Source organism: Eurosta solidaginis, chromosome 1 (assembly GCF_040869045.1).
Source record: "Eurosta solidaginis isolate ZX-2024a chromosome 1, ASM4086904v1, whole genome shotgun sequence".
NCBI classification, from domain to species: Eukaryota; Metazoa; Arthropoda; class Insecta; order Diptera; family Tephritidae; genus Eurosta; species Eurosta solidaginis.
In genome coordinates this window covers 82,713,496-82,734,262 of record NC_090319.1, presented here as the reverse complement: position 1 = coordinate 82,734,262, position 20,767 = coordinate 82,713,496, and the positions used below count along the sequence as shown (strand labels likewise).

The 20,767-nt window shown below is 37.4% G+C and overlaps 1 protein-coding gene across 3 annotated transcripts in view; it reads right to left on the bottom strand.

Moving 5' to 3' along the window:
* Positions 1-455: 455 nt before the first annotated feature.
* Positions 456-20,767, bottom strand: part of LOC137236375 (uncharacterized) — a 65,255-nt gene continuing 44,943 nt past the window's right edge. For all 3 annotated transcript variants that reach the window (XM_067758883.1, XM_067758881.1, XM_067758882.1), the window contains exon 3: positions 456-885. In XM_067758883.1, coding sequence (XP_067614984.1) covers positions 780-885 — 106 coding nt within the window. In that variant the 3' untranslated portion in view covers positions 456-779. The remainder of the gene's footprint in view (positions 886-20,767) is intronic.

Genomic DNA, 20,767 nt, shown 5'->3' with positions numbered 1-20,767 from the left:
AAGTGTTCTCGACTTTTGTCGCTTTTGTTATTATTTTTGTAGATTCTTCTAAAGTAGATAATGATTTGCTTGTTTTTTAGAAAAAATGAATTGTCTATTAGTTTATTGCTTTATTGTTCTTATTTCCGCCTCCCTTTAGTAACTCTTTAGTGTTCACTATCGCTCGCTCACATTCGCTTGATTTTTTTCTCTCATCACAACGATTGTTTTTTTTTTTTTTGTTATGTGTTTTAAGAATACATATATATATTGGCTTTTCGTATTAATTTATGATAGTTTGTTAAGTAGATAATTATATGTATTTACATACATATATATGTATGTATCCGATATCTGTTTATTTTAATTGGTTTTTCCGTAATGTTATAAAAATGTTAACCATGAGCTCGATAATTTTATTCCAATTTTGCTTAACATTAATATTTTATTATACTTTTCAGAGACATGTAATGGTATGTTAGGTTGAACTGACCGGTCAATAAAGACCTCTTGGAAAGTACTATAAGTTTTCTAGGAACTAGCTTAAATGCTGCCTCGAGATCTGGCCCCTTGTAACTGGAGCCTTGACAAAGCGAGCGCAGGACTCCAACATAAACGTGCTTAACCGTTTTTTCCTGCAGCTCGGACTTCCTATACTGCTGTTACCGGCGAGGTCTAACTTATAAGCATGTGACGTCAGGGGGTGTCCAGTTAGTGTGCCCATCGTGAGGCTTAAGTCTTCTCTCTTCAGAGATGTGAGCAACTTTGTCAGTCTAATATCGTAGGCTTTGCACATGATCTTAAAAATTTTGCAGCCTCGCGCGTTTGTCCGCGCATTTGATGCTTGATTGGATCATATGCAATTCCCGTCTCCTTTTGACTTCTCTCAAACGGATGCGATTTTGTCTAAAAATTTAAGAAAATTGCATATAATTTAAGAAAATTTGTGTATGATCTAAGAAAAAATTCGTAAATTTATCTTTATGACAAAACTTCGTTCTTATAATATAAGAAACCATCGATATCTTAATGTAGTTATATTCTTAAATTCTATGAATACGATTTTGGAAAGGTTTTCTTAAAATATACGCACTTTTTCTTAGTATACATGCACTTTTTTGGTTCAGTGTACTACAACTTTTGTCCCTATACAATTGATTGTTGACATTCCCAACTTTACAAAATTTTACGAATTTTCTTTCATCACTTTGTCAGTGTTTCTTAATGCCTTTCCCATTTTTTCCATTTTTCGAAAGTTTCGGTATGGAAAAATAGGCGTGGTTAGACCTTATTTCGACAATTTTTATGTACAATCTATTCTACGCCCAGATAAGATAGTATAACAAATTTTGGTGTGCTGACATAAGGTCAACGGCCAAAAAGTCAACGACCACTTCAAAAGGCCATAAGGTCAATTGGTTTTTTGACATTTATACCATAACCATATACAGCAATTTGAAAAACTTTTGCAGGATGGGTTAGACGTTTATTTGAAAATGTTCTTCTTATGTCAAAGGAACCTCAGCGGGCCAGCTCTTAATCCGATTTGCAACTTTAATGAAAACATAACGATGAAAAGTAGATCCGAAGGTGAAACTTCGCGCGATTTTTTATTCCGAAATTTCTCTGAACTTTTAGTTGAATAAGTTCTTCTTATCTCAGAAGGAACCTTATTGGGTCTTTTTATACTCAGTTGAGCAGAGCTCACAGAGTATATTAACTTTGATTGGATAACGGTTGGTTGTACAGGTATAAAGGAATCGAGATACATAGATATAGACTTCGATATATCAAAATCATCAGTATCGAAAAAAAATTTTATTGAGCGATATCCGTCCATCCGTTCGTCTGTCCCTTAACACGATAACTTGAGTAAATTTCGAGGTATCTTGATGAAATTTGGTATGTAGGTTCATGGGTACTCATCTCAGATCGCTATTTAAAATGAACGATATCGGACTATAACCACGCCCACTTTTTCGATATCGAAAATTTCAAAAAACCGAAAAAATGCGATAATTCATTGCCTAAGACAGATAAGGCGATGAAACTTGGTAGGTGGGTTGACCTTATGACGTAGAATAGAAAATTAGTAAAATTTTGGACAATGGGCGTGACACCACCCACTTTTAAAAGAAGGTAATTTAAAAGTTTTGCAAGCTGCAATTTGGCAGTCGTTGAAGATATCATGATGAAATTTGGCAGAAACGTTACCCCTATTACTATATATATGTTTAATAAAAATTACCAAAATCGGAGAACGACCACGCCCACTTTAAAAAAAATTTTTTTTTTAAAGTCAAATTTTAACAAAAAATTCAATATCTTTACAGTATATAAGTAAATTATGTCAACGTTCAACTCCAGTAATGATATTGTGCAATAAAATACAAAAATAAAAGAAAATTTCAAAATGGGTGTGGCTAAGCCCTTTTTCATTTAATTTGTCTAGGATACTTTTAACGCCGTAAGTCGAACAAAAATTAACCAATCCTTTTGATTTTATGAAAAAGGGCGAAATCGGTTGAAGCCACGCCCAGTTTTTATACACAGTCGACCGTCTGTCCTTCCGCTCGGCCATTAATACGATAACTTGAGCAAAAATCGATATATCTTTACTAAACTCAGTTCACGTACTTATCTGAACTCACTTTGTATTGGTGTGAAAAATGGCCGAAATCCGACTATGACCACGCCCACTTTTTCGATTTCGAAAGTTATGAAAAATGAAAAAAAAGCTATATTTCTATACCAAATACGAAAAAAGGATGAAACATGGTATTTGGATTAGTTTATTGACGCAAAATATAACTTTAGAAAAAAACTTTGCAAAATGGGTGTGACACCTACCATATTAAGTGGAAGAAAATGAAAAAGTTCTGCAGGGCGAAATCAAAAGCCCTTGGAATCTTAGCAGGAATACTGTTCGTGGTAATACATATATAAATAAATTAGCGGTACCCGACAGATGATGTTCTGGGTCACCCTGGTCCACATTTTGGTCAATATCTCGAAAAGGCGTCCACCTATAGAACTAAGGTACACGCCCATATAAAATACTCATTAACACCTTTCATTTGATACCCATATCGTACAAACAAATTCTAGAGTCGCCCCTGGTCCACCTTTATGGCGATATCTCAACAAGGCGTCCACCTATAGAACTAAGGCCAACGCCCTTTTAAAATACTCATTAACACCTTTCATTTGATACCCATATCGTACAAACAAATCCTAGAGTCACCCCTGGTCCACATTTATGGCGATATCCCTAAATGGCGTCCACCCATAGATCTATGGCCTACTCCCTATTAAAATACTCTTTAATACCGTCCATTTGATACACATGTCATACAAACACATTCCAGGGTTACCCAAGTTTCATTTTCCTACATGGTGATTTTCCCTTATTTTGTCTCCATAGCTCTCAGCTGAGTATGTAATGTTCGGTTACACCCGAACTTAGCCTTCCTTACTTGTTTTATCCTATTTTTGATTAGAATGGGATCAAAATATAGGAAAAGGAGCGCCGTATTAAAAAATTTTAAATAAAAATCAATCCTTTTCATTCGATTAAACAAAGATATAGCGAAAACAATAGAACGTTACTGTAATTTAATAGTTTTTAACATGCGAAACAAAATAATATACTTTTTGGCCACTTGGAAAAAAGGTGTTGACCTTGTGACCACTTCGGAAAAGCAATATCGTTGACTTTGCAACAATTTAAAATTTTACCTTGTGACCATTTCTTATACTCATAACCTTTGACTTTGAGGCCATTTGAAGTGGTAAAAAGATCAATGGACGTTATAGCTTCGCCTCTTCATCGACTTCTTTTTCTTCTCCCTATGTCATTTATTTTTTTCTTCCCTTCAGTATTCATATTTATCTTCGCATTCTCTTAGTCTTCGGCATCATATTTATCTTCGCCTTTCTCCATGTCCACGTTATCGTTTTGTTTTAACTCAGTAGCCATGAATGAGGCGATATAAATTGAACAAACCTCAGTCATTCCCTGTCAAACCCCAACAAATCCAAAAGAGAAAATGCCGATAATGAGCAACAAAAGCTTTTGTGTGTAGAAGAAAACATAATTTTGAAAATATTTTCGAATTAAGCCGGAGTCATTGGTGCCGTATGTCGTATCGCTGTATCCGTATCCCTAACGTAATCAGCTGTTTATCGTTACGACGTTAAACCAAAACCCAATTGGTTGGCTACGATACGGTTACGACCTTAGCGGAACCAATAATCGATTGCATTGATTCTCATAAGGTTGGTCGAATCAGCTGTTATAAGGTTACCGATACGATTACCGATAAAGCACCAATGTCTCCAGCTTTAGGCTTAGCAGATCCCACCACTGTTGTTGGAATAATGTGACTTGCGGCTTTGTCCTCTAAGTCGCAGCGGTATTCATCCGAGACTGTGACCAGTATTGCCAGAACTTTTTCAGAAAAAATGCTAGATGGACAAAAAAGACAACCTTAAAAAGCTAAGTAAAATTTGTTAAGGCTAAGGAAAAAGTTAAAAGTTTAAAAGGTAATTTCTATGGGTTTTTTAAATTCTTTCATAAAAAACATAACAGAATAAAAATTTTAATTAATTTTTACTCCAATGTCATAAAAAATCAAAAAAATAGTTAGCAGATGCTATCTGTGTTTTAATTTAAAAGGGATAAACAAAGCGCCACTATAGTCTATAAGTTTTCGTAATATGTTTGTGGTAAATCGTTTTTTATTTGCAAAATAATATCGCCGACAAAACTATTTTCAGTATGAAAATCTACTTTTTGTCCTTTTAAAGAACACATGAAAGATGTAAACTCTACATTCCACTCTGTCTGAGAACCTTGTTTTCAAGTCTTTGGTATATGTTTTACACCGACTCCAAACGATATCTTGCAAATGAATTTTTAGAGGGAATATTTTCATGACACTTTTTGGGCTGGCCGAACCACTGCCATGAGTGACCCCCGGCTAAATAAAGTTTTGAAATAAATTATTATGAATATGACTAAAGGAATTTGAAGTCAGATGGTGTCTAATTCAATTCCATATGTGCAATAAAACTTGTAATAAGGTTATACTATAGTACACCAATCCTTATTCAACCTCGTTATTGTAACAGCTTATGTAAGCCTGATTTTGGGTGGGGTATATATAAATCTTATATAAAAGGTCCTAATACAGCCAATAGTTTCTTTTAATAAGGTCTTATGTAAGTAAGCCCTATTTTTGTTGGTCCATAAGCCTTATAATAAAGTTGTTATATTCTGCCATAGCCATAAGCTTATAATAATTCCTTACGTGAGTTTTGCTTTATATGAATTTATATAAGCAATAAGCCTTACACACAACGGCATTTTTCAAATATTGTAACGAATTCGGGGAAATTCCGCTTATTTGCAACCTTCTGCTAACATTTGAATCACTGAACTGTTGAATAAATAACTCCAATATTCAATAATGCAAAATGGTCTTTATTAGACTAGTTTCACAATAACACTTCTACTTCTCAACAGATAGAGTGCTTAAGTCAAACTGATTGGTCGTGCCTCAGCTGGTGCTGCTTTTATACTGTTTGGTTTCCTCGTTGGCATATTTCTAGGCGTTTCTATTTCTAGAATTTACTACCAGCTATAAACTTATCAGCTATAACACAGATGCACGATTATAGCTTCTCGCATAGCTATGAGTCATACTTCCATCGATGATTGGCTACATTTGGGAGTATCTCAGATATATGCATGTGTTTGTGCGTTTCTCTCCGCTGCTTGTATGAGCATATATGAAGTTATTGTTTAAGCGACTTAAACTATGACTTTTTTCTTTCGTTTGTTTCATTAGCCATTGAGTGTGCTTGTAATTCTCAACTTGTTAGTGAAATAATCTAAAGATATAGTTTTAGTTTTTAATTTAAAATTGAGGTTATTCGAGTAGAAGATGGGGTGCCAATACCTCAGAGCCCAGTGCTCGCCTCCATATCACATTTTTTAAGGGTTTTTCAAATAGAAGATGAGGTGGCTCATTAGAGCGAAACCTCAGAGCCCCAGTGCTCGCCCCCAATGAATAAATACAAGAGGTTCTTCAAATAGAAGATGAGGTGGCTCATTAGAGCGAAACCTCAGAGCTCCCAGTGCTCGCCCCCAATGAATAAATACAAGAGGTTCTTCAAAGAGAAGATGAGGTGGCTCATTAGAGCGAAACCTCAGAGCCCCCAGTGCTCGCCCCTAATGAATAAATACAAGGGGTTTTTCAAAGCAAAACAAGGTGGCTCATCCCGCAGCCAATACCTTGGAGCCCCCAGTGTTCGCCCCCAATGAATAAATACAAGGTGTAACAGGTACATAGTGACCTCTCTCTAAGTAAAATAACATAAAGTCCATTAAAATAATAATTTATAAAATAAAAAAAAATAAATAAATTTAAAATGAACCCGCAACCCCAAACGTGTGAGTCGGGTACGTCATCCACTGTGCCACGACTCATACGCCTACAAGCGCATCAAATTACTCCCTTATAACTCGTATTAAACTGCTCCCCCTCAACTGCCCCACGCTTAGCTAGATATAATAGGGGGACTCATGATAGCATATAAACTTATAAGGTGTAAAATTATATCCATTTACACACGCGGTTATATGAACGCACCTAGTAATACTCTTGATAAACTTGATTGTTTTTCAGCTGTATTATTTCCAAACAAAATTTTTTGATTGTTATACAAATTAAAAAATACCAAGATTAAGTGTAAAATCAAAACTAAAACGCCTTTACTTGCTGATGTTGGAGATTTTTGATGAAAATGCCGTCTGTAATGTCTGCAAGGTTGCATTCCTTTGAGTTTACCGCGTTTACACAATGAAATGTGCGCGTAAATTTATACAAATCGTGTAAATGATTTTTCATACAAAATTTGACAGCTCCTGCGTAAACTAGATAAATTTATACGTTTACACACTTTATAAGGCATTTATACGGTTACATGAGTCCCCCTAATGATTGATTTGTTTATGTGCATACAAGTGTGGCAGCTTGCTTTATTGTTGTTGTGGCTTTGTTTACTTAGTATCAGATTAGTGATGTGAGTATCACTTAGTGTCACTAATATTCGTCTCAATATTAATTAAGCCTGTTGACATAAGTACAGAAAAACAAGCAGGCATCCCATTCGTATGGATATGATTTGCAACGGGTCGAGTCCGTCGTTTTACGCAGCATATATGTATGTATCATTGCATAGCTCTTGTTTACATGTGAATTTGAAACCCAGTTAATTGTTTCTGAAATCATAAATTCAATTTCGCCCAGAAGCTGTGTCGAAGCAGATGAAACAGTCACAGAAACGAGTGGCTAACACACGGAATGAAAATAATATTACGTTGATGTTGCCTAAATAAAGTTACTACGCCTCGATTTCTGCCTACCATAATGCCAACATTATCTGTTTCTTAGCACCTTAATTTTTTTAAATCTAGCGCAAATTCATTCAATGTTCTTAAAATTGAATCTACATAAAACTTTTTATCTAGATTTTCTAAAATTTTGAAAAAAGCTAAAAGGAGCTAAAAAATTTCTAAAAAAAAAGCTTAAAGCTAAAAATCTAGCTTGAAAAAAGCTAAAATGGCAACACTGTATATAGCAGGCGGCGAGTGAGGTGGTATGACAGCATGATTCAATCACAAGAGGTTTGCTCGACAGACACATTTTTTGACAATTGCAACCATTATGCTCCCAAATCGAATTGACATCCGTTAACTGTGTTGTTTCTTTGCGAATTTTCGAAAAATATTAGTAGTAGAAATAGGAAGCAATCAGTTTACAAATACCCGATAAGTACTTAACTGCATAATTCCTTAGAACACTTTTTGTTTTTAATTTTATAGTGAATTTATTAACTATGCCTCGATCTATAAGTATGGCTGACCATTGAACATAGGTAATTTTATGAAAAGTGAGGACACCAATAAATCGTGCACTTTCATAAACCTAGGAACATACGAAATGCAAAATTCATCTTTCAACGTCAAAACCTCGACTATTAAATCGATTCACGTAAAAATGTCATGAGGAAATATTGGAGATGCCATAACGAAATGTACTCATGGGACATGTTAACTTATTCAGGTAAAAGTCTAGAACAGGAGTCTACTGCTAATACGTATCCAAAAATATCGAGAGAGGTGACCTCGACAACAATAATCCGAAGGCGGAAAAGAAAAATTGTATCTGTCCGGAGATATTTGCAGTTGAAGTTGGCAATTTTCACGTGGTTGTGTAATGTTTTTGTTCACTGAAAAAGATTTTGCACGCATTTAGTTTCGACCCCATCTCATTGGTGGGCCGGCCAGGGTAATTTTTTATAAGCTCGGCAACCTGGGGTCATTTTTCGGTTTTTCGTCAATACCTTTTGAACAAGCTAATATTTTTATTTCCGCCTTCGAATTATTGTTATCGGGGTCAATACGCTTCTTTTAACACTTCTCTGGATATATTTGTGCGCCTATTAAAAGTCGACCTTCTGTTCTATTAATTCCGTGTGTTCGGAACATTCGTCTCCATTTAATAATTTGGGGAATCGGTTTATATATGAAATATTTTGTATATACTTATTTGATATATTCGTATCTCGTGAGGTAGTATCAAATTAACGTATTCCGAATATTCTAAATTAACGGTTTATCCGGAACGCTTCCATGAATACTTAATGGAAAACAGCATTCCGAAATTTGAGAATAAAAAGGTGAATGCTCCCTGTGTAGCAGGACCGCACATTGTGTCAAAGTCAATGTAGGAATATAAAGTTATAAAACAATAAGCATTTTTCCTTTATTTTTGTTTTTGTCAGTTCATTGCGGCTGCTGAGTAGGAATATAAAGTTATAAAACAATAAGCATTTTTCCTTTATTTTTGTTTTTGTCAGTTCATTGCGGCTGCTGAGTAGCGTATCACCCCATGTCGGCTGCCTGTTCAAAATCGTGCTATCTCAAAATATTTTTCAAAAATTTCCCAATTCAGGATTTGCCACAAAACATCCCTATATTAGAGTTAGATTGGAGAACTCTTTATCTCAGAATGCTTTTCATTAACTCGCTCTTATGACAAAATGCATTGAACTTATGCTCATATAGGGAGTTTTTGAAACAAATTTCGAGATATTGCATTTTTGAATAAAATTCTAACTTCAAACAATTTCTGAAAGAATGACCAAGCCAACATAACTTTATCAATTTACGAAATATTTAGTAGAAAATGAATTATTTCCCCAAAAACTTTTGGCATTTACAAATTTATTATCACTACTATTATACTACCAAAGATACATTTCTACTACAATAGGGTATTGAATTATTCCCCGTTTTCCTTACTTCGTAGATTTTTCAACTTGGGAGAGTCGAAGATCTGTCGTAATTGGAGAACAAACCTCTAGTAATTGAATCATGGTATGACAGTTTGCTGCTGTTGACCAAATCACGGGTTCATATTATCGTTCGTTAGTCTGCCTGTGACGAGAGCTGTGATTGGGTGTGGGGCAGTTATTGTTTGTAAGCGTTATTGCTAAGGGAACGATTTACTGTCACAGCCAGTAGGTGATCCTTGTAAAGCTCACAAGTTTCTCGACGTTCATTTTAGTCGCTGCATTGATCAATAGAGAGCTAACTGAAATATCGAAGTTATGAGTACACCCGGGCTTCCCTATTCAATACCTGCCGAACTGTATAATCAGCGCGAAAAGACTTGATAACAATAAAAATTGGAATTGCGTATATGGGGAAGGCGGTCAGGGCGTTTTCTGAAGATTGCGACTTTTTTATCGTTGTTTAGATCTAGGCGATATGTAGAACTTACGATTTATTCTCGAAACTCTCGCTTGTGTTCGAGAAGTATTCGTAAGCTCTATATAACTGTGCCAGTTCAGTGACGAAATTGAATGTCGAGAAGCTCGCGAGCGTTACGTGTATTTCGCGATTCTACAAAGCAGACGCGCACGAGATATTCCCTCCGAGAAATTGTTAGCTCTAATTTTAAGCGAATAAGAATTTGGGTTCTTTATTTGGAAATTAGAAAGTTCAGGTTAGGTTGAAGTGGCTTCCCGAAGGCACACTTAGGCCGGTGATATTAGACCCGTTGTGATACCACGAAAAGACACCGTTACCTTCCCTCTCCGAAACATTTTGAGGACCTGACAAAGGCTACCAAGTCCTTAACGGCCAAGAGTTTCAAATTTCATCAAACACTTACGTTTACGTCATATATTTTTGAGATAAGTGATTCATGGTCATAGCTTTTTCATGGTCCTAGACCACAAAAAACGTGAATCTTTGCATTCTCTCAAAAAGTGCCTACCTATTCTTTATTTTATATTTATCTTAAAAATTGCTTAGGTATGCATGTATGTTCACTGCATAATTCATATCTTATACAGCCGATTATTTGGATATTACGAATGTGCAGCCCCAATCATGAAAGGTATGAAGTCTCCGGCACAGTCCCGCCCTTTCATATTTTTTATACTCAGTTGAGCAGAGCTCACAGAGTATATTAAGTTTGATTGGATAACTGTTGCTTGTACATATATAAAGGAATCGAGATAGATATAGACTTCCATATATCAAAATAATCAGGATCGAAAAAAAATTTGATTGAGCCATGTCCGTCCGTCCGTTAACACGATAACTCGAGTAAATTTTGAGATATCTTGATGAAATTTGGTATGTAGGTTCCTGAGCACTCATCTCAGATCGCCATTTTAAATGAACGATATCGGACTATAACCACGCCCACTTTTTCGATATCGAAAATACCGAAAACCCGAAAAAGTGCGATAATTCATTACAAAAGACAGATAAAGTGACGAAACTTGGTAGATGAGTTGAACTTATGACGCAGAATAGAAAATTAGTAAAATTTTGGACAATGGACGTGGCACCGCCCACTTTTAAAAGAAGGTAATTTAAACATTTTGCAAGCTGTAATTTGGCAGTCGTTGAAGATATCATGATGAAATTTGGCAGGAACGTTACTCCTATTACTATATGTACGCTTAATAAAAATTAGCAAAATCGGAGAAGGACCACGCCCACTTTTAAAAAAAAATTTTTTAAAGTGAAATTTTAACAAAAAATTTAATATCTTTACAGTATATAAGTAAATTATGTCAACATTCAACTCCAGTAATGATATGGTGCAACAAAATACAAAAATAAAAGAAAATTTCAAAATGGGCGTGGCTCCGCCCTTTTTCATTAAATTTGTCTAGGATACTTTTAACGCCGTAAGTCGAACAAAAATTAACCAATCCTTTTGAAATTTGGTAGGGGCATAGATTTTATGACGTTAACTGTTTTCTGTGAAAATGGGCGAAATCGGTTGATGCCACGCCCAGTTTTTATACACTGTCGTCCGTCTGTCCTTCCGCATGGCCGTTAATACGATAACTTGAGCACAAATCGACATATCTTTAATGAACTTAGTTCACGTGCTTACTTGAACTCACTTTATCTTGGTATGAAATATGAACGAAATCCGACTATGACCACGCCCACTTTTTCGATATCGAAAATTACGAAAAATGAAAAAAATGCCATAATTCTATACCAAATACGAAAAAAGGGATGAAACATGGTAAGGTAATTGGATTGTTTTATTGACGCGAAATAGAACTTTAGAAAAAAACTTTATAAAATATTTGTGACACCTACCATATTAAGTAGATGAAAATGAAAAAGTTCTGCAGGGCGAAATAAAAAACCCTTAAAATCTTGGCAGGTATTACCTTCCCATATATATGAGCCTTTTGCTCATACGGGCACGCTTTGCACATTTAAGTGCTTTGTGAGGGACGATCAAGTGCAGGTATGTGGGGTGAAGAACACAGGAAGAGAATAATATACGAACACACATAAGATCATGGCGGAACGATACAAGGTGGCAGCATGGGACAGCTGATTATAAACTTTTTTATTTGATTTGATACATCAACTTCCTGCGTAGCATGATGCAAAAAATGGAGGTAGTTCCATTTAGTCTGAAGTTAGCCCCTTGACTTTTGCGGGGACAATGACAATTTCACCAAAAACAAGTTACCAGATTGAAAAATGTTACGAATTTTTCAAATTTTGATGGATTCCATATTAATGGATACGACTAAATTACTTTCATAGTTATTTTAAATAAAAAAGAAGAAGAAACGAGCCACGTGCGTTGAAATATTTTAATACGAAATATCAGCCTAGAAAAGAAGGTTTTTAATAAGCTTTCCGAGCTCCCAAAAATTGGTTTGGTGGAAGAAACATGGATCGCAGTATGCAAAGCAAGGGAAGTGGCCGTGCGTTTGCTCAGAACATTTTGACAAAACATACACGTTTGTCAATTGCTTGCTCAAAGGAGGTCCTTATAAACCGACACCGCAATTTCTTGATAAATTGGCTACAAGTCCACATTTTTTTTTTTGTATTTATTATACAATAGCGTTACTCTTTAGGAAGGAATTGTTACAACTATTTTTGGGAGAACATTACCCTGTAGCTCTGCAGGTTAGCCACTAGTTATGAGAGTATTTCTGCCCGTTGTACCAGGGATCACCTTTGGGGCAGCCCCGGCTATACATATTCTGTGCCCTTTTAGCATTGACATAGATGTGCAGAATTTGGAGGTACACGTTTTCTCAACATGCATTGAGAAATTATCCACTGTAGGGGCATGATAATAGCGCCATGTTAGAACAACAGGATTTTTCGTGTATTTTTTTCTGTCTAGGGGTCAAGCTACCATAAAGATATGAGTCTTTATCCACTATTTTTCAATAAAATTGCATGTTTTACTGTATTCTCAATCAATACATTTGCACATAAATCGTGCTAAAGCATATTATTATTGTCTCAGATGACCATTGCGTTTTCATCCTAAAGGAAATTTCCATCTCGAAAAACCACAGTTTCGCATTAAACAGTAACGGTATGGCAACGCTTCTGGTAAAACATTATGAAACTTCCAAAATCCCCAAATACGTCTAAAAATTTTGAGGGGCTCTACCTTCTTTTTTGTATCATGCTGCGCAGTACGATTTTGACATTTGTCCATCGAATTTACAAAAACAAAATAGTACATGGAATTTTTATTTATGTTTGTAGGTATGTCTCCATGCTGCCACCTTGTATCCTTCCGCCATGCATAAGATTGATAAAGAGAGAGTATTTGGCCTTATATATGTATATGTGGAAAATACAGCACCACCGCTCTTATTATGTTCAAATTATTAAGCGTTTTAGGACAAACTAGCCTTTACCGGCGGCTTCGCTCGCCCTAAAGGCCACAAATATGTAATGTCGCTTTTGTGATTCACAACTCGAAATGAATTTTCAGTTGTCATTTTAAAAGTTCTTTTATGATTCAAATCATAAACAAAGCAAGTTTTAAAATTAGAAAATTGGTCGCCGTAATTTAAACACACATACAATACATGCTCCAACAATTTTTGCAGTGTGGATTTAACGATATATGTATGGTAAATGGATATATGTAACTGGTAAAATTAGTCGTTGTTTATGCGATTGGTACATTTTTTATTTGTAAACTGATACATTTCTTTCTAGGCTCACGGCAACACTGCTAACAAGTCTGAAAAGGGTTTCGTTTTCCCACGATTGTATACGAAACGTGCATTAGTACGCCTTTCTACTACTACTTCCTGTAATGCTACTACTTTAAAAATACTTTCTTAAATACTTTTATGTATATATTGCAAAATGAATCGCCTTGCATATAATAAAATGTATGTGAAGGCGAAATGAATGTCAATAATGCGCTGCTTAACATAAAGTCGACTTCAGTCTATGTTTATTCCGTTTTCCGTATTTCTTGCCAAAAAATGTATGTTTTTGTTTTCGTACTATTGCAGCACAGTTTGGGAATTGGTTTTCGAGGTTGAGAGAGAATATTTTCATTTCAGTTTTTTAAGGCTCCATTACTGATACTTAGAATAGACTTGACTTGACTTGGCGTAAACTTGGCAACTTAGCCACTATTATACTCCACTTAGCGCATACAATCTGGCATCATAATCAATAAATGTCAATTTGTATGACGAAATGTCAAAATAAAATGGAAACAAACAAATGGCATCTCAAAATATAAACTTCACTTAGAACTTACATAGAAAATCAAAATTCAACAGACTTTTAAGTCAAGTTAAGTGTTGCTAAGTTTTGAGTAATCAGTAACATGCAATGTTCATTTAACAGAACTGTAAGTGACAGTTCTCAAGTCAAGTCAAGTATATGCTAAGTATCAGTAATGGAGCCTTTAGTGTTCCCGCAACCTTCTTGCGTTCATAGTACAGGTCTTCAAGTAGAATATGTAGCAGCACGCACATACACAGCCACGCTCACCTGATAAAATGCTTGTTTTTGTTCGTTTTTTCTTTTGTGGATGCTATTTGGCACTGTTGTACTTCTTAGGACCAAAAAAAGTTTAGTAGCTGCTATCGAAAACTGCTTAAAATTTTTATTGTTATATTACAAAGAAATATATTTATTTACTTTCACACGAGCACTTAATTACATCTCTTTTTAATGTCCATATATTTTGGACAATTTTAATTAACAAATTGTGATACTTTATTACAGGGGACGATTGCTAAAACACGACCAAAACCGTCGGGGGAGGTATTAATAGACGCTTTTTTGCCTCGCTTCCAATAATTCGAATACTTTTTCTCTTTGGACTATTGATAACAGGACAAAACGCGTCTTTTCATTTCTCTTTCCACATTTTTGGACGGGTTATTGCAGTCGACCACGGTTTCAAACTGTTTTTCGCGGAGAACTTTTGAACGGGTACAAAAACTTAGCACCCGTGTTTGTATTCTTAATGCTGGAATAACTACGCGTTCTCATATACCCCAATTCAAGACTTTTGTATAATTTTCTGTAGGACCCATATAGGTGCATTACATTTTCATACTAAATTGGTTCCAAAAAATTTACCATCACAACAACCCATATCTGATATTCCGCTCCATTTTTTGTTTCCCTGTGTCGCTTTCCACGACAACAACCCCGGTAATTTTGACACTTCGTTCAGTGTCAAACGCAAGTTCCACGCAGGTTCCACTGAGTTCCACAATAGTTTGACACTGACCGAAGTGTCAAACTGCAGTGTGTTAGAAAGAGAAAGGAATTGTTTCCTTCTCATACATATCATACTTGTAAACCGGTACTATGCTTGCGGTGAATATCGTTTGAGGCGAAGCGGACGATATTTCCAATGTATTTTTTTACTCCCCTAACACCCCAAAAGACACAAGCGTATCACCTAGCACTCGCTGGCACTGAAACTGATTTAGGAGCCGAAAATAGGCCCATCCCTAATCTATGCTTTCGAACTTTGTATTCAACAATTCGGAAGTTCACTCAGAAATTTATATTCCGTTAATCAAAGAGATTCATGCCTTTCGTGCTGCTTATTTTCCTGAGGAATACATTAATTGATTGCTATACCTAAGAAATAGCACTAAGCAAAATTTAAAGAAAGATTTTTTTGTTTGTATGTTTAATGGTGTGTTCAATTTTACTTAAGATATTTAGAAACTAGTAAGGAAGTTTAAGTTCGGGTGAAACCGAACATTACATACCCAGCTGTACACTTGAAATGCTGTTGTTGTTTCTTTTGTGTGCTTAATAGTGTTACAAGGCTGCGCAATAATACACATACATATGGTTCTATTCTGAATTAATTTTTCTTCGAGTTATGGCTCCCGAAACATTGAAAAGTGCTTAGACAAAAAAGGGGCGCTGCCACACCCATTTTCAAAAATTTTATTGTTCTCCAATTTAATGTTATAATTCAATTTAGGAAGTAAAAATCTATTAATACAAAGCTCTTTTTCGCTAAGTAATAGCTTATTATTTTCGTCTACGACTCTTTTAAAAATCTTTTATATAAAAGTGGGCGTTGTCTTCAACCGATTTCGTTAATTTTTCTTCAAAGCATTCCTTATAGTAAAGGCAACCTCATTGCCGAATTTTTTGTTACGATAGGTTTAACGATTTTTGATTTATGATTAATAATATTTGTACAATTGAAAAAGTGGGCGGTGCCACTCCCATTTAAAATTTTTTTTCAAATTTTTATCAAGTCTCAATGTCAGTCCACACGTCAAATTCCAACATTTTATGTGTATTATTTACTAAATAATCAGGTTTTTTGTGTTTTCCAAAATGTTATATATATAAAAAGTGGGCGTAGTTATCATTCGATTTCGCTCATTTTCAATACCAATCTATTCTGGGTTCAGATAAGCTCGTGTACCAAATCTGGTGAAGATATCTCAATATTTACTCAAGTTATCGTGTTAAGGTACAGACGGACGGACGGACAACAAAACGGACGGACAGACGGACGGACGGACGTGGCTCAATCAAATTTTTTTTCGATACTGATGATTTTGATATATAAAAGTCTATATCTATCCCGATTTCTTTATACCTGTACAACCAACCGTTATCCAATCAAAGTTAATATACTCTGTGTGCAAAGTACGCTGAGGATAAAAACTAAAAAACACGCAAATATGGTGCCGTTTTAGTATCTACAATCCACATAGATATTTGATGTTGATAACACCGTAGCACAAAGGTTCGTTGTTCCGCTATTAAGCACAACTCTTTTTGTATCGATTTATTCAACCACGTCAATAATTGCCGCTAGTTGGGTCCAACTCTCCTTCGCGCGCGTAGCCTAGAGAGTTACAAACAAGCATACAAACAAGTGAAGGTAATAGAAGCGTGTTAAAAAGCTCTATAAATATTTTTCACCATTAAGGGCATTGAAATTTTAATTAGGCACTTCTAACCAAAAATTTACTCAAAATTAAATGGGTTGAGTGAGAAAAAAATGCTTTCTATATAATTCAAATGTAGAAGTGATTTCGGGATCCTCAGGGTAGGCCGCTGGAACACCAGCTGGTTTTGGGAATACGGCGTCAAGCGCGTATCTCTACAGATTTCTACGCCTTTAAGAAAAGTCGCGTAAGTTGACGCTGTAAGCCACTTCATGTTCGTTTGATATAGTTATAGTCCTAACAGAATTTAAAATAATACTAGGGATAGGCGACTTCAAGAACACGATACTTAAATATGCTTTTTGTCCCTCTTATTAAAAAACAAAAACTATCTGTATTTATTCATTGCCGAAAAAGTTTGGTATTAGCGAATTGGATGTTTTGTAATTTAAGTATTTACGAATTAATTATGAATTAGGTAAGTATAAATAAGGTAAAAATAAATATAAGGCGCGATAACCTCCGAAAAGATTTTATGCTTAGTTTCTCTTCTTGGGCAAACAGCCCAATGGTGCTGCGAGTCGTACAGATAAACCTCCAACACAGTAAAGTGGCGTCGAGCGATCTCCTCCTAACTTTTGAGGACGGTTCGTTTGACGTGGCGCTGATCCAGGAGCCGTGACTCTCATCGGGAGGCAAGGTTTGTGGACTTAGCGCACGTGGATTTGGCGTTTACTACGCGCAAACGGAAGGACGGGTGCGAGCTGTAGTAATATTAAGGAAACAGCTGCATTCATATATACTGCCTAATTACACTACTGAGGACCTCGTAGTGCTGGCAGTTGAGCAAAGGAATACGCAGGCATTTATCCTGATATCCTGTTACATGGCCCATGCTGCGGAGGTTCCACCGATGGAGTGCAAGAGGCTAGTACAAGACGAAGGGCGCAAAGGGCGGTTGATCATAGGCGCGGATGCTAATGCGCACCACAATGCATGGGGAGGAACAGATACGAACGAGAGAGGCGAATCTCTATTTTGTTACATCTTGCAAACCAATTTGCAGATAGCCAACAGGGGAAATGTCCCTACATACATTGGTCCAACATCCAGGAATGTTTTGGATATTACATTGAGCTCCGAACGTGATATACCAAGGTATGATTGGAACGTTCTTGATAGACCATCCTTCTCCGACCATGCGTATATCAGCTTCAGCATCCCCCTAAAGGGGGTAGAGAAGGGAGGAATCTTTAGAAACCTTAAGTCAACGAACTGGACTAAATTCCAGAAACGGGTAGAAAAAAAAAAAACTGGGGCAACCCAAAGAGGTTGCCAATGTGGAGGAACTGGAGGAGTCTAATGAATTTCTAACAGGGACGCTTATGACTGCTTATAACAAAGCTTGTCCTCTAAGAAGATTCAGAGGAAAAGCAAAGCCGCCATGGTGGAGAAATGAGCTGAGTCTCCTAAGAAGACAGGTAAAAGAAATGCCTAAGCTAGCAAAGACCGCGGAAAGCGAAGCGTGTCGGGCCGAGTACTTGGATCTACTGAGGATCTTCAAGCGTGCACTTTCCAGGGCGAAGGGAATCTCATGAAAAAGTTTCCGTAGGACATAGAGTACTCCAGCGAAACAGCACGTTTGCGCAAAGTCCTAGCAAGGGGAAACATAGTCCAGGGACTAATAAAGAAAGAGAGCGGGGAATGGTCACGTAATAGTGAGGAATCCGTTGAGGTGCTTTTTGATACACATTTCCCATCGGGAGATGGTTTAGAGGAGCCAGCAGACAGCACTCACACTTCGATCATGGATCGGGTAGTACCAGGCTTGGTGACCGATACCAAGATCGAATGGGCAGTGAAGACGTTTTCTAAGTTTAAATCTCCGGGGCCAGATGGTGTATTCCCGGCCATGCTGCAAGTTTCAAGTAGAGCGGTCGTGGAATGGCTTAAAATAATATTCGATGGGTGCATAAGACTGAATCATGTACCGCACTCTTGAAGAACTGCTCGTGTAGCTTTCCTACCGAAGGCGGAGAAGATCGGTCACGTGTATCCCAAAGACTACAGGCCCATTAGCTTAACATCATTTCTGCTCAAACCCTTTTGGAGGCTGATAGATGTGTACATAAAGTCCAACGTGGATGAAAAGCTGCTCTCCACAACACAACATGCGTACACCAAAGGCAAGTCGGTAGACCCCGCATTGCATAGGGTGGCAATAAGCATAGAGAAAGCGCTGGAATATAAGGAATGTGCTCTAGGAGTCTTCTTAGACATTGCCTGGGCTTTCAATAATGTTGCTAAATGGGCAATTATGGATGGTCTTAATTACATTAAAGTACATCCAGCCTTAACGAGATGGATCGGCTGCATGTTAAATTGCAGGAAGATTACATCACAATGGGAATTGTACGAGGCCACGAAATCAGTGGACAGGGGCACGCCGCAAGGAGGGGTGCTATCACCTCTGCTGTGGACGCTGGGCATCTACCAACTGCTCAGGCGATTCGAAGAGGGACCTGTAAAACTTACGGCTTATCTAGATGACGCTGCAATTGCCAAAAGTGGAAAGTGCCTTCCAACGATTAGCTCTTTGATGGATCGGGCGCTTCGGGATGTTCATACCTGGGCATTAATGTCGGGTTGAAAGTCAACGTGGATAAGACGGTGATGGTCTTGTTTACAAAGAGGTACAAGGTCCCAAATTGAATCAGGCCTAAATTAGAAGGGAAGCTCAACGTGGAGGAGAGGGTGAAGAAGGCTCCAACGGAACTTTATGCATGTAAAAGAATGCTGGCGTGTACGTGGGGCTTATCGCCCTCTCTTTCTCATTGGGTTTTTACAGCGATTGTAAACCCTATCCTATACTATGGAGTTATTGTTTGGTGGAAAGCCACACAAAAAGCAACCTACCTCAAAAAATTAGAGGGGGTATGCAGACTATCAATGCTGAGCATTACGGGAGCCCTGAAAACAACCCCGACAGCTGCACTGTATGCCATTCTGTACATTCCACCTGTAGACCTGGTAGCAAAGAACATAGCGTTAACAATTGCAACCAGGCTCGGTGCCTCGGGGCAGCTTGAGCGCCGACCATACGGCCATAGTAGTATAGCGTCATCAATCACAAGACAAACAGACTACCTGATTCCCTATCTGCGCTTCGAGGGCGAACTTGAAGCCACAATAGAGGTGGACGGTTGGCGCAAGGGTGCTCAAATGGCGGACGAGGCGATAAATGTGTATACAGATGGTTCCAAAGTAGTGGAAGGAGGCCTGCGGAATACTGTGGTGATCCGAAAATGAACAGATCCTACAGGCTGCCGGATTACTGTAGCGTTTTCCAAGCGGAAATAGTAGCCGTAACCAAAGCAGTAGAAACCCTGGAAGAAAATAGCCCAAGCTGCAATCGTGTTAGCTTTTATATTGACAGTCAAGCAGCAATTAAGGCAATAATTTCGCATACCACAGCATGTAAATGCGTGTTAGAGTGTAAGCAGTCCCTGGAGAGAATCGGGACAGGGAGAAGTATACATCTATACTGGGTCCCAAGGCATATGGGAATGAAAAAGCGGATGAATTAGCTAAAAAGGGCGCATCCCTTGAAGCTTGCTCCGTAGACGTCGCAATTTTGCGAGATTAAGCGAAGGCGAGAAGTGCACATGATCGACCGCAGGAAAGGCTTGGGTTCAAGCGCGGGGCTGTAAAGTGTCGAAGATTATGTGTAGGTCTTACAACCTTAGACTAACTCAATTGCTTCTATCATAAAAAGAGTGGACTGTAGACTCATGACGGGTATTCTGACTGGACGTTGCCTTCTGTCGTCACATGCCTTTAAATTAGGCTGGGTCAGTGATAGCAGATGTAAGAAGTGCGAGTTGGAGGAGGAAACGATCGAGCACGTTCTGTGCCCGTGCCCTGCAATGGCCAGGCTAAGACTGCAGCTATTAGGAGTGATACAGCTGTCAGATCTAGAAGCAGCAAGTGGCTTAAGTCC